The 15,032-nt window shown below is 40.1% G+C and overlaps 1 protein-coding gene across 1 annotated transcript in view; it reads left to right on the top strand.

The window, feature by feature from the left end:
- The first annotated feature begins 9,945 nt into the window (after positions 1-9,945).
- The window catches only part of LOC139742716 (insulin receptor-like), a 39,111-nt gene continuing 34,024 nt past the window's right edge, over positions 9,946-15,032 (top strand). Inside the window, exon 1 of the mRNA XM_071653242.1 lies at positions 9,946-10,006. Within this exon, the coding sequence (XP_071509343.1) occupies positions 9,946-10,006 (61 nt within the window). The remainder of the gene's footprint in view (positions 10,007-15,032) is intronic.

The following is a 15,032-nucleotide window of genomic DNA, read 5'->3' as shown; positions in this document are numbered from 1 at the left end:
TGAAATATTTAATCGGAATTCATTTCCCTTTAAATTGCATACATAGTTCCAGTGTCCAGCGTTTGAAAGGCATCTCCTGGAGAGAAAATTTTCTCATTGAACTGCTTTGTGATATTGTATGAGTATAATTGAACAGTACAGAATATTGCTGAAGCCTGGAAAACAGAACTAAGTACTCAATGTGGGGAAAAAACATTGCATACTTTGTATGCTGGACAAATTACCCTATGGATTCATATTTTTATGCTATAAAGAACTCATATGCACAGTTTATCCAATTCTGTTATTTTGCATATTATCACTTTTAATGAAACTTATAACTTTTAGTCAGCTGTTGGGATTATTGAAAAATTTATGTTATGCTCACACCTCTTACAGCTTACTTTGAACCTTATATTATTCTCTCTTTTTTTAAGAAAAAAAATCCACCAATTTTTCTCTAGGGATGCTAAGTTGAAATTTTGGTATTAAGTGCTTTTCTGATGCCAATGTCATCTTTCAACTGATGTAATTTTGTCCCCTGTTTGTTTCCTGAATTTGTATGTCAGAACACGTTTTATAGGGTTGACTGTCCTCTCTTCTGCATGGTGTAAAGAAAGTGCAAGTTTGCTCTTTGCACATTATTGAAGACAGAGCGTCCTTCATCTTCTCTTGGTAGAAACTGGATCTTCAAAGGGAAACATTACCACATGTTCACATCGACATTGGTGAAGGGAGTGAAAAAAATCTGAACTACCAGAACATTTGAAATTTCCATTAAAAATTGAACAAAAGGGCTTGGGTTATTATGATTTCATGTGTAATTCTCCAGCAAACAGTTTCATCTGTCAGAACCTCATCAGTTGCAAGTGAGTTGAGGTGATGATATCATGACTTCACAAGTCTCCAAGTGATTTATACTTATTTCTTCAGACTAGTCTTTTTAGGCGAATGTATTTGAATATTAAATACATAACTAGAGAAGCACTCTGAGAGCACAGACCTCCGCCAAGCAGCTCATTTCCACGACTGATTTTGTTCCCGAAATGAGATCAGTGATTTCCACCCATACGTATGCACACTGAAAATTGCCAAAATTCCCAATATACATAATGTAGAAGCCTTTTGTTACATCAACTTCCAGCTGCGCGGCGTGCCTCGTCCTAGCAGAAACTAGAGCATGCACCATAGTGCGCGTATGCAAACCTCAAATGTGCAGCTTGAACTACCAAGTTTATTGACCCTACCAGCAGAAATATCGAAAATCCTTCATAAAATCCATAAAGATTCCGTAATAACTACCAAAATGTAATCATCTGTTCCTTGTGTCATTCTCAACCTTTTCTGCACAAACTGTAAGTTTCTTTAAACCTTTCGTCCAGTCACGTGACTCGCTGTGATACCGGTTGACTCGAACATGGAATAGGGCATCGCTTTAAATTGTGTGTGTGTGTGTGTGTGTGTGTGTGTGTGTGTGTGTGTGTGCGCGCTTGTGTGTGTGTGTGTGCGTGTGTGTGTATGCGTATGCATTCATGCGAAGGAAAGTAATGAACTATGAAAGTGGGCAGAGGAACCCGTGGAGTAAAGTTGCCTATGAGGTGTGTGTAGGTGGAAATGGAGAAAGAGTAAGGTTGGTGGGTGGAACATGACACATGGTTTACATTTTGCTCAGACTGGTACCCCTTGGCTCTATTGGTCTGGCTGCAGAGGAATGCCAATCACAACCCAGAAAACAAGGTCACCTTTAAAAGCCCTATGTATTAATTTTTGGAAAACCAATCCCAAAATGAAATAATACTCCAAAATTCCCAATCTAATGAACACCTGTCTCCATAAACATATCGTGTGACATGCATGTGAAGGTAGAGTTTTGGTAGTCTCCCCTTCAGACCCATAATTAGCCCTTTCAGTACAAGACTCTGAAATTATTGCATGAATTTTTTAAGTGCCAGAAATGCATGAATTTACCAACCAACCAAAATATTAATTTCACTGGTACTAAGTATGAGAGCAATGTATATGCAATTTGAGCAGGCATTAGCTTCACCCAGCTGCATAGCCTACTACATGATATTCACGTTCCCAATAATGAATTCAACCACCAACATAATTGTCTCACAATTCCGCGATTTATGAAATATTATGTCTACAAAATATTTGGCATCTATAGTATTCAACATGTCCAGCTGTGTACTGTGATGCGTAAAACCTTGATTTGTTTGAGAAATTGCACGATCAAGCTTTGATTAAAAAAAAAGCAACAACAAAGAATTACCTCTGAGGAACTGTTATGTGTGAATGAGGACTGTTGAGGAAGATCAGATACGAATACGAGAAAGAAAAACAGGTAATGAAATGTCTGTTAAGTATTGCTAAAGCCTTCTGCAACTAGGAACTTTTATGTTTTAGTCCTTTAAAGAACTAGCAAGTTCTGTCCATAGTGATGTTCAATTTGGAGAATTTTATTCTAGACAGTCCCTCCCCCCCCCCCCCCCAAAAAAAGACACAACAACAACAACGTCAAGCAATAACAAAATCAACAGTTAAAGGAATCAGTGTACCTTCATACACTTCATCGAAGTCAGCAAAGAATACAAAGCTTTCTATTACACTAATTGAGGACGAGTCCTGAGTATACTCGGGCAAGTATCTATGGGAAGCAAACGTCGTCAACAGGTTAAGAATTGCAAACCTGTATGACAATGTTATTGCAACTAAATAGAATAATGACGGTGCAGTTTGAGAGAAAAAACAGAAATAATAATAGTACAAGTATTCAGAGCTAATGGCAGAAAGAATAACTGCTGGTATTGAATGTTATTTATGATTCATGAAAACTATTGTAGTTAGAAATAATATCAAGAAAAGATGAATTATCACACCTGATGTAGATTCATGACTGTGTGTAACAGGATGTGTGGATGAAATATGACCAAGATGTGAAACAAGTGGAGATGTAACACTTTAAAATTACACTTTAGGAATGTCAGTGGGTGGATGTAAGGATAATATGTTCTGACATATCTGTGTCTTTAGATCATTGCTTCTGAAGGTGATATTCCTGGCCACAACTTGTTCCATTATGCTAGATTGCTAGTCACATATCACATCAGCACTAAAGAAGTTTGCTGTGAACATTGCTTTTGCATAACATTGAACTGGAAGACTCGTGACCACAAATTTAAACTCCATCTATGTACGTACAACAGCAAATACTTGAAATGTTGTCGGGATGACGACATAAATGAGCGGCATGTTTTGTAACCAGCGTTGGTCTTCACTTGTCAGAAGGAGTTGGAAGAAGGAGAAAAACAAGCAAAGCAAGAAGATAAAAAAAGGAGGGGAGAGAGGAAAAAACAACAAACAGAAACCCCTCCTGAACTCCCTTGTGTAGGTGGATTAGGGGGAGCCCTGGAAATGCCGGATCAATCACATGAATTGATCCGGCCGAAAACATTGCCTGGGCAGGCCTCGGCCCAGCCCCGGCACTGGAGGAAATTTGTCATAAATAGTTGACTTTTGACCCCCGACACAAATTCTCTGAGAGGTACCCAATCCCCAGAGTGAAGGGTCTCGGCTCTCACACGATATGATACGGCGCGGAGACGCACCCCTCTCTCGTGGGGAGGATGAAATCGTGTCTTTACTCATGTAACGGCTTTTCGTGCAAGAATGCTTGAAGTGCGGTGCATGTGGGATGCCAGTGACTGGGCTTCGTGGCACCTCAAGACATCTGCGGGGCTGGGCGAGACCATCACATGTGTAGCTTGCTTGATGGGTCTTGGAGGACTTCATATCAGGCTTGTAAAATAGTGCCAGTGTCACCAAACTACAAACCACTGAGATGTGTAGGCCTACTTGTCAATGGAAACAAAGGGCATCCCGGATTTTCTCTTCATGATGGAAAGGATGACAACAGCAAATCAGCTGATTCAAGAACTACAATTTTCTCTGAATCAGCATTGGAAATAAAACTTGTGGAAACATGAGTTCCCCCTTTAATTCTTCAAAAAAAAAATAGATAAGAAATAATTAGTATAAATATAAGAGGATTGCTCAGGTATCTGGAATGAGCAAGAAAAATTTTTGATCTCTTTACCCACACATATAGGCCTACTTCCCTCCTACAGAATTTCAGACACAAGTTCATTTTCAGATAAACAAGAATTTCTTATTTTATATGGATATATTACCAGCTACATGAAATGTATCAGTTAATTTCTTCATTTGTTGATTCCATTATCGCTACTAGGTGTATTACCCAGTTCCTACCATCTATAAGCATTTTTAAGCTGATCCCTACACGATTCTTTAAAAAAAAAAGAGAATACATAAGACTTTGTTGAGGACCCTTAGGTTCCAGCAGGCAGAGAATAATCAGTAGGTTCATTCAAATTTATGTCGAAATACTGCAGTATTTGCCCTGGTAATTTATGACGTGAATGCAAATACACCAAGAAATATATTGCGAAGCACTGTGATATTTAGGGTGGTAATTCAAACATCGCACCAAAATTCACATGCAAAATTTGAGTATGAATCATGTCATGAAATACCACCAATTGTATAGTTGTATATTTCTTGTATTACCTTACACAATTCCCATCGCATTCCCTGAAGGGGGTATCTCACTGAGCGGCGAACGTTTGCGAACGTAGCGAATTTGAGATTCACCAACTTTCCTGACGAATGTTTGCGAAAAATCAAAGTTCGCTTCTGCCATTAGCGACAGTTAGCGACTTTTAGCGATGTTTAGCGACAATTAGCAACACTTCAGCGAATGTTTGCGAAAGTGTTTGCGAAACACAGGTGGCGACTATTAACGAATGTTAGCAAATGTTAGCGACAATTTTGCAAATGTTAGCGACAGTTTTGCAAATATTAGCAACTGTTCGCAAATCCTTTGCAACAATTTGCGAATGTCCTTGGACCTAGAAAAAAGTACCTGGCGATTATGTATAGTCAGACCCATAAAATGAACGTAAAGCCTTCCACTGAATTCAGGTCTCTTGTGACAACCGTTCAAGATGGATTTCCAGTATATGGAAATAAGTTTCTGCCAAGAAGAGGCTCAACGTGTTGCTATCCTTGAAGAGCTGCTTTGTCAGGCTGCTGCTACAGCTATTGTGCAGCATAAGAGAAAGAAAATAAAGAAAAACAAGAAAGGAAGAAGAAAAGAAAAACTGTTTGGGTCAGAGAGTGGTTGTTGCAGAGAACAGACTTTGGTCAATATGAAAAGCTTTTGCAGCAATTACATGATAGAGATGTCAAGAGCTTCAAGAACTTTCTTAGAGTGGAACCTTGTCTGTTTCAGAAGCTTTTATATAGGAACCATATGGTTACTTGTTCGCTAACAGTGGCGAATCAAATAAAAATGTTAGCGACACCGTATTACGACCGTTTGCGAATTCTTACGAGTATTTTGCGAATGTTTGCAACTGTTAGCGAAAATACAAATTCGCAAAGGTTCGCAAAGAAATTTTGAACATGTTCAAAATTTCTTTGCGACAGGAAAAACTGTTTGCGACAATAAAAACCGTTTGTGAACTTTCTTGGGACTGTTAACGAACCTTTTGCAACCCTTTACGAACCCTGGCGAAATCCCAAATTCGCTACGTTCGCAAACATTCGCCGCTCAGTGAGATACCCCCTTTACCAGATATGGTCAGTGCTGACGTTGGAGAGGTTAGGCCATAAATACCATCATATTTATACCCCCGCCAAACGAAGTTTGAAGGGGGTATATAGGAATCAGCGGACGGTCGGTCGGGCGGTCGGTCGGGCGGTCGGGCGGTCGGGCGGTCGGTCCGTTGCAAATCTTGCGTCGCGAACTACTTCCTCAGTTTTCAACCGATTCCCATAAAACTTGGCACAGATGTGTGCCTTGGGTTGTAGATGTGCAAGACGTATTTTTTGACAGTACCCAAAAGTACGTTGCCATGGTAACGGCATATTATGGGCAAAAATGGGTACAAATCTTGCGTCGCGAACTCCTCCCACAGTTTTTGATCAATTTTTATGAAATTAGGTACAGATGTTCATCTGAATATGTTAATGTGCAAGACACATATTTCCGCAGTGGCAAAAGTACGTTGCCATGGTAACGGCATGTTATTGGTAAAATATAGGGCAAAATGCTTCATGGCAAAACTGCTTCATCAGTGTTCTTCCAATTCTCATGGAATTCATATTGAATGTTTGTCTTAGGATATAGGTCAGCATGACACATTTCTTGACAGTGACAAAAAGTATGTTGCCATGGTAACAGCTCACATATTATGAGCCAAAATGATGGAAAAATTTGTGTTGCAAACTACTTCCTCAGTTTTTGCCCAATTTCCATGAAACTTGGTACAGATGTGTGCCTTTGGTTGTAGATGTGCAAGACATATTTTTCGACAGTACCCGAAAGTACGTTGCCATGGTAACGACATATTAATGGCAGAAGATCAAGGAAAGATCTTGCGGATTTAACTACTTCCTCAGTTTTTTGACCAAAGCTTATGAAATGTTGTTTTGACCAAAGCTTATGAAATGTTGTTTGGTGGGGGTATAACCAGTCGCTGTAGCGACATTTCTAGTTCATGAATGAGAATGGATGCCTTTGTATTTCGCCATTGAGAATGATACAAACAAATTACTGTGGTATTTAATCACATGGTAATTCAAATGTGAAGGCACCTATTCTGAACTACAGTATATGTTGGATAAGAAAGAGTCATTCTAGGGATAATCCACATGACATTTAAATTACCAAAGCCAATGGCCAATCAGCCCGCAGACTGTTGTCAGCTTCTATTCTTGTTTCGTGCAACAGGGCCTACATCTGTAGCTGATCCCAATCAGTACATCAGAGGTATGACAATAGTCACATATGAGCACCCTAAGGACAAACAGCTGCATTTGATTAATGTGGCTGACTTCGGGCAATCTCCAATTTCATTTACTTATTTGTATTCCCATTGTACCCTCTTTTGATTTTGTAATGTGATTCAGAAATTAAAGCAAATATTTCAAAAGTTATCCCTTCCCCTTCCTATCTCGCTTTTGTAATCATTATATATTCTTGTTTCCTGCACCTGGATATCTTTCTCCCAATTATTTTTCTCCTTTCATTTTCCCATCTCGGTTTCCAGTCTCACTTTTTTTTTAAGGGCGGAATCAGCATTTTGGGGAGTTTTCATTGACCATTTTAACATGGGTTGAGAAACATAAATTACATTGCTGAATTACAATCAGAATTATTATCTATACATACACCCGAGGAAGGCTTGGTGGATTCTGTAGTTTTGAATTTCAGAGTGAAGAAAGGAGGTGTGGCTTCTTTCCAAGTTCCAATCAATCACTCTTGAGTGGTACGGCACGCGGATTTTCTGCGGAAGTGGATGAAAGGTCACCATAACAAGCTCTGCCTCCCCAAAAATATGATTTGGGGGTCAATCTGTATACAGGACGGTTTCATTCCATAATTCTTGAGAATTGTCAGCGGAAAACCCCCCAGGACCATCATTTAGATCACAATTTGAATTACAATTGAAATCACCCTCCTAGTGGTACCAGTTTACATACGCATAGTCAAAATGCATCATTTGAATTATGATTCTAGGGATTCATATAGGCATAATCACTAGAATCGTGATAATTGCTTACTCTCTGTATGTGTAAAAAAAAATGACCTTAGTCTGTGTTTATCTGAGTTGTCTCTGTTATTTCACTGGGATAGAGGGTGTAATCTTGAATCTTCCTTTAAGCATTTTTAAAACCTTTATGAAAGCATTTAAATGAACGACTTCTGACATTTATTGTAGACACTCAAGCAGCTTGAGATTTTTAATTATGGTAGTGGTTGAAAACACATTTGTTATGCTCGCATTCACTGTCAGGTTCAAAAGGAATTGCTCGTATCTCACCAAGATACTGCCGCATGCAGCGGTGTAAAGAGAAGTCAAGATATACACGGATGGCATGGCACCTCAATGATACCCAGGTTCAGAGTGCATTGGCAAAGGAGATAAATATTGCACTCATCATCTAAATTTGACATGTTCGGAAGGCGTAAGCCACTGGCCCCCATCATCCCGTACCCCCTCACCTTCCAACCCAGTCTCTGTAATCTGCCACTTAGGAGACAAAATAAATGACGACTGCGTGTCTGCAAGTCTCGTATGCGCGGAGGAGTGGCATGGAATCATTCAGAAAGAGGCCATTGAAGCCCCCTAATGAAGTCAGAGAAGAAGGAGTCGTTTGTGTATTCAGAAGTGACATAGATATGACAGTCTGAAGGAAAGAGACACATATTTCATGTTCTCACAAAATGTTTCAGCTGCCCCACTAGCACCAAAAGAGGAGGGATTTCTTTTGCCAATCGCTTGTCGCCCAAGGGGAAAGACTGTTGAAATTCATCACGCGAGTGATTATGACCTTGACTTTGTATCCTTTTGGCAGTAACTTCACTTGAAGTGTATGTCTGGACGTCCTGCCTAAGCTGGAACTGTATCCCTTTTGTCAAATTCAAGTAGAAATATCCTCTCGAAAAAGGGGTAGGCCTACTTTTTAGATTCTCCCTCAAAGTTGAGGGCCAGCAATATCATCATTATTGTTCCTGCTTTATGGATACAAAAACTTTAACGGTTAAAGTAATGGCTTGCTTTTTACATGTAGGCCTAGTTGATGTCATGCACATTTAAATTCACAGAGGTCATTAAATAACTGTTCTAAGTATGACAGGAGCACATCAATGACATGATGGAATACAAATCTTGCCCTCGTCAAAGCATATTCCTGCACAGAAAATTACATTGGAGTTGGAATTTGGCGATTTGGTGCCGATGGCCTTTGTCGCAGCATGAAATTTTGGTGAATTGCCACTGGTATTCAATGCATATCGTGTCGACAAGAACTTTTGCGTGCATTTTAACTTTGCAATTCTTGGCTCACAAAATTAAAATGCATGCATATATTTCTGGTTTTACAGTATTCAGTCCTAGTACTTGAACTTTAAGTGTAGATTTAACTACAGTTTTGAAGGTGCTAAGCACTTGGTGACCAACCAGTCTCAGTTCAGGTAAGTGACAGGTTGTTCAGAGCCAGTCACACTTCACTACACAAATGAGGACCTCGATCAGTAGCCTGCTAGTGCTGGCACGAAAGAGTAATATTGTGTGACAGGGGAGGTGGCGTGCTTCGTCTAAACAAATGCAACCTTGCCGTGGCAAACATTCCTGAGGTTACAATTGCATGTAGGAAAATTCAGAGAAGTCAGGTATGTTTCTCCCGAGGAAAAACATTCACTCTTTGGGCAAAACATTTTCCTTGGCAGTCCACAAATAATATGCCAAGAGAGGCGAGGCTCTGGACCCCTGGAGGCTGTCAGAAGGGAAGGTTTGAGAGAAGGGAGGGGGTCCAGCTAAAAGTAAGCTACCAAAAGTATAGTTTGGTGTGTTGTCTTGTCCTCTGGAGTGAGATCTGGCCCTGGGCTATATAGAGGAGTGGGTGTTAGAAAGGAAAGTTAAAGATAGGGAAGGGGATCCAGCTAAGGAAGATGCAAAGGCGGTGATCTAGACCTAGTCATGTATTTCTGGAAAGTTGTACGGAACTTTTAAAGTGCAGCAAGAGGGTGACTTGCTCAAACTGGTTTTGGACAAGAAGAAAACTGGTTAAGGCACAAAGTTGTGTTTCAAACAAGGTTCTTTGATAGGTGAGTTTTGAGAATTCTCGTTCTTTCTCTCTTGTCCTAAACAAGGTGCCTTGATGAGATTGAACAAAGTGCACAGCCAAGTGTGCGAACATGTTGCTTCCTCTTTCCAAAGAAGGCAAACTCGCTCCTTGGTTTAAGCATTGGGAAGCATTGGTAAGCGTCAGATTTACTGGGGAGGTTTTTTTTTTTGGGGGGGGGATGGTCGGGCATCAAGCAACAAGAAAAGTGCTGTACACTTTGTGGTATCTTTTTGGAAGCATAAAGTCTCTATGGTTTTAGGAAGCAGACCTGGAGGTGGGCAGTGGAGTGGTGTCGAAGAGAAAAAGACCTGTGAGAGGTGATCAAGGGTGTCCAGCTGAAAGGAAGCTGAATAAAAACGGTTGTGTAGTAGATCAAGATTTGTATAGGCAGGCTCCATACTTCACTGGACTCGCCAAGGAAGACACCCCAAAACCAGGGATGTGAATCATCTTGCTTCCCTAGCCCAGAATGGATGGTGAACCATGTGGTCTAGGGGCTTCCCCTATACAGATCCTTCTGTGCAGAAGACATTTCAATGCCCAAAGCTTCCTCGTACAGCAGGAAAGTGATGGCTACAAGATAACTACCACAGGATATTGATTAAAGACATGAACATTGTCAAAGTGTGAACACTTCTCTTACATTTCCATGATAGTTTGTTCAGAATAAAGGAGGGTGCATTACAAATCATTCATGTTGCAAATAGACTGTTTGGAAAGTAGAATTCCCTGAAATTAGAAACTTGTTATTTTGCATCTTTATATGGCTTTCTTACTGGTTCAAGCAGGATTGACATAAGAATCAAGTATTTCTCTTTCCTTTCCATGAGACTGCCGATGGCATTCCTACTGAATTTGAAAGAGGCCTTTTTAAAGCACTGGATATTACTCAAAAGACCTTTTCTAGGAAAGCAAGAGAGTTCAACAGTTCTAGTACCAGATTGCACTCCTTGAAAGTGCTGGCCGTGCTATTTTCGGCACGTACATTAGCTGTGCAATTTAGCCACTTTCCATTCAAAGTATTTTGTTTGTTGGTAGCTATATTCCATGATTTCATTTGCAGTTCTTGGAAGGGAACAGGGCACTAAAATCATGACTGCTGTTAACACTATGGATAAGGAGCATTTTTCAAATGCTGCTGAACAAATTTAAAGGAATGACTCAGTGTGAAATTACCTTCGACTGAATGTGAATCATCGATGAGTGTCATACAAAGTGCATTTCAGTTCAAGAAATGTCCATTGTGTCTTTTGTGAAGATACTTAAAAAAAGATTGCAGGCCCGAGGTTTATGTGGTGCTGTACAGAGCAAAATTTGCTTCATTATGATGGATTAGAATAAAGTAGAACCAGCTTGTAAGCTGACATTGTGAAGAAGACAGAGGAATACTTAAAGAAACAGTAACAATGGCAAACAATAGCTGGGACAATTGTACAAGAGCCTATCATTTCGCCAGGGGACATCATCAGAATGCTAGGAATGTAGATTGTCAGCTATTAACGAGAATGAACAGAGAGGGAAAAGAGGAACAAGATTTAAGAGGGTGAGAAATAAATGGTGCGCACAGTTGGAACTCAAAAGCTGAGGAGGTCGTGCGAAGAATACCAACCCAGGACCCTTGGCTCCCCAAACCAGCTCATTTTGGTCAAAGAGCAGCTTTTATGGGATCATCTTCTCCCAATTATCCCAGTCGTAGTTGCCAATTGTTTTGTCGTCCTGTCAGGTAGTGTGCAGGTATCATTTGACAGATGCTAATTGACCTAACCCTGGGACTTGGCACTCCTCCCCCCCCCCCCCCCATTTATAAAAGCATTGCTTCTCCTTGTACGAAGAGGTTAAGTGACTTATCCCAACATCATTTGTAGGTGCATAAATAGGATCATCTCTCTTTAACCCTTCATCAATGACTATGGACTAGTCTGCTAGTCCAGGCTCTAATGTTGATAACATATTTGACACAAGGCTGTCTTGCATTGTGCCTAACAGTCTGTAGGAGATAATGTTGGTGTTGGGAAGATGAAGAATGCTGTGGTTATTGAAAATAGTGTTCTGTTCGTTGCATATAAGTGTGCATATTTAAAAATGTGGCAGTTCTAAAACTGGCTTCCCATACCACTCCTGGATTCATTATTGGTTCTTGCAGTATATGGCAGCAGTGGTCCCACTGAGCTCATTTCTTTCTCCATTGTGTCATCATGTAGTGTTTTACATGAAACTAGACAGGATAATTAATTTTACGTGGTAAAGATTATCAAAGTTCTATCGGCCAATTTGTAAAACAAGACCTCCACTTTCATTTCAGTGTGTCCGTATTCATCAATGCAAACTGAGGTAATTTTTAAATCAAGTCACTCGAATTTGTCTGATGATACTGTTCCTTGAACTTGGGAAGAAAAGAAGAAATGTGCCTATTTCATTTGACCTCTTTGACATTGGTTACTGAATATCATATTTCTGTCTCTGAACATGCTACAGGTTCATATCATTCTCACTTCCATGCTTATACTTTCAAAGGATGAAGTAAACTAGCAAGACACAGGTGTAAAGGGAACAGCAGGGCTTGAGCAAATGTCAGCCAGCCCTTGGTTGACATTTCAACTGGTGAGGATGTGATTTTTCTTTGGCCAAAACAAGTCCATAAAATGTTGCTTTCTAGATTGCCCCAGCCCCATTTTAGGGCATGGAATTGGAAACATTATTCTGTTTTAATATAAACAAAAAGGGGGCCTTGGGATGGAAGAGAATGATTCATGTAAGGAAGATGATACCAGTTTTATGGAGAGAACTGTAGGAGGAGGAAAAGGAGGATGATGAAGGAGAAGAAGAGGAGCATAAGTGAGCGCAACATTCCCTTTGTCCTTCGGAGTTCAGGGAGTATCTGCTCCACTGGGAGAGCTGAAGGGTGACATACAGGTGCACCCAAATACTGCGCTGAGACTTTGTTTTCAAATTGAAAGCTGTGTTGAAATATTTGTTATCCTACAAGGTGAGCTGATCTTGTCTGGTCTTGACCCTCCAATCATGTTGGGATGCCTTGCGGAGGGCCTGAGGTTGGTTGGTTGGTAGGGGAGGGGATGAATTTCTCATCCCCTCTGAATGCCCCCTTCTGCATCATGTTTTTCTTGGATGTGATTCAAAAGAGCATTTCAAAATAAACACTCAGCAGGGTGAAATATCTGAGCAGAAATGGGGATAAACTAATAGCCTGGATGCAGGCTTCTGAGCATTGCCCCCAAACCATGTTTTTTCTCTGGCATCAGCGGATGTCTCAGAAATACTTCTGGAGGGTGTGTAAAAGTAGGATTTATTTGATTTGAATTATTAGTAGTAGTAGATGGACCATGTAGCTGTAAGGTAGTAGATCCTGTAGATTGTTATTCTACCAGGCTGTAATGTGCAATAATGGTTGTGTTTCTATAATGTCTACATATGTTTGCCCAGATATTTCACCCTGCTGTGTGTATCTGAAAAGAATGAGACGACATCTTAACCAACACAAATGCAAGGAAGAGCCAGATGAATTGTTCATGCCGCTCTCGTGTGAGCTAGGATTAATAGTCCTCCACCTCAGTCGCTCGGTAGAACACAGTCTTCCTTGTCCTATCTCTTCCACCAAAGCCAAGACTATCACAAGCTATTATCTTTGACTAAATGTTTCTAGAGGTCAGAGGTCAAGTCTTGTTTGTCTCTCATCTGCCCTCAGCAGTTGTTTACTCAGAGCAGTGTGCTTAGGCAATAATATTGCCAATTTGAAGGGTCAGCAAGAGTTCCTCTCCTGCCATCATGGGCTTAAAGGTACCATCTACCTTTGAGAGCAGTGATTTTAAAAATGTTTGAGTTATTACATTTGATGCATATGTGTAGGTCAGTTGTATCACAAAACATCCTATCATATAAACATTTTGCAATGAAACCGAAAATTTAGGGAGATATCACTATTTTCCTCAATAAACCATAACTGTAGATGGTTAAGTCTATAAACAATTTTGTTATAACTTTTGTTCACATTTTGTGTATTTAATAATATTTAAAATTGGTTATCTTAAGTAAAATTTGTACAATGGTTGTTTCTATCCCTAACTCACATTTTGTAACTATTTTGAAGTACTGAAGCTGGGTTCTTGTTTTATCTGCAAATGGTAAATAATGCCTTTAACATTTTAGGAGAGAGGGAGCGAAAGGGAATAGAAAAAAAAAGGGAAGCACTGGTATGCAAGTTATTTTACTTGGGTGAAGGTAAAGTGAAACCAGCGTGCCCCCTGACTGTAAAATGCATCAATCAAGTGCTGTTGTTGCTGGGTCTTGCCAGATAGGAACTGCATGTGTGCATTTGCACGGCTGACGGCAAATGAATGAATCACTGAATGAATGAATCGGTGACAAGTTTTCCTGGCCGTTGTGCATTTCCAGGCAGGCAGGAGAAAGTGGTGCTTCGCAGAAAGCGAGGCGCATGTTCGTGGAATGTTTGACGGAAGTCCACAGCTCAGAAGTACAGCATGCAAAGCAGCCAGGGATTGCTAATGTTAATAGTTTGCGAGTGATAAGGATCAGTGGTGCCTATTTAGGAAAAAAACAAACGGGTATTCTGACATGAACAATCAAAATACCATGCAACAGCCATGCATGTTGCAATTATGCAAATATAATAGTGTATGTCAGTCTAGCATGACCTATTATTAAAGAAAAGCAACTGAAGGATGGTGTTCTGAAATTCTTTGTTGGACGATTTTTCTTCCTAAGTTCCTAAGTTTTCCTAGGGCCTGAAAATCTTCCCAACTTTCTTCCTAACGTTTTTTCCCTATAGGCCTAATATAGAAGAATGTAAGGCAAATATGCAAATGAGGATGAATTCTTGGAAGATATGCAAATTTCTGACTTAGGAAGAAGTTTGGATTCTAGAATGCACTTAGGAAATAATTTTAGGAAGATATTTAGGAAAGCCCCAACCCTGTCCTAAGTACGTTGTTAAGACACAGCAAGATACAACACACCATGGCAGGTCTGCATCCTGCACACACTTTGAATTACTGTAAAATGAGAAATGTTCGTGTGCATTTTAATTTTGCAAATTTCGCGAGAGCCGAGTTTCGCGAAATTAAAATGCATGTTACAGATCTTGTCTACACTATATGCATTGAACGTTAGAGGCAACTTGCGAAAATTTCATGCTGCAAATAAGGCCGTCGGCTGCCATTCGCGAAAAAATAAATGCTACGAAAATATCGTGTTTTACAGTAGACTGTCACAAACAGTGACATCGAACAGGTAAGAATGTATGTGAGGAATTTAAAAGGAATGACTGCCTCCACTCAAACACACACCAATTCCACTTGCCT

Source organism: Diadema antillarum, unplaced genomic scaffold (genome assembly GCF_040938485.1).
Source record: "Diadema antillarum isolate AM-2024a unplaced genomic scaffold, OU_Dant_1.0 seq00001016_RagTag, whole genome shotgun sequence".
Lineage (NCBI taxonomy): Eukaryota > Metazoa > Echinodermata > Echinoidea > Diadematoida > Diadematidae > Diadema > Diadema antillarum.
Note: the sequence above shows the minus strand (reverse complement) of the source record. Positions and strands in the feature narration are given on the sequence as shown.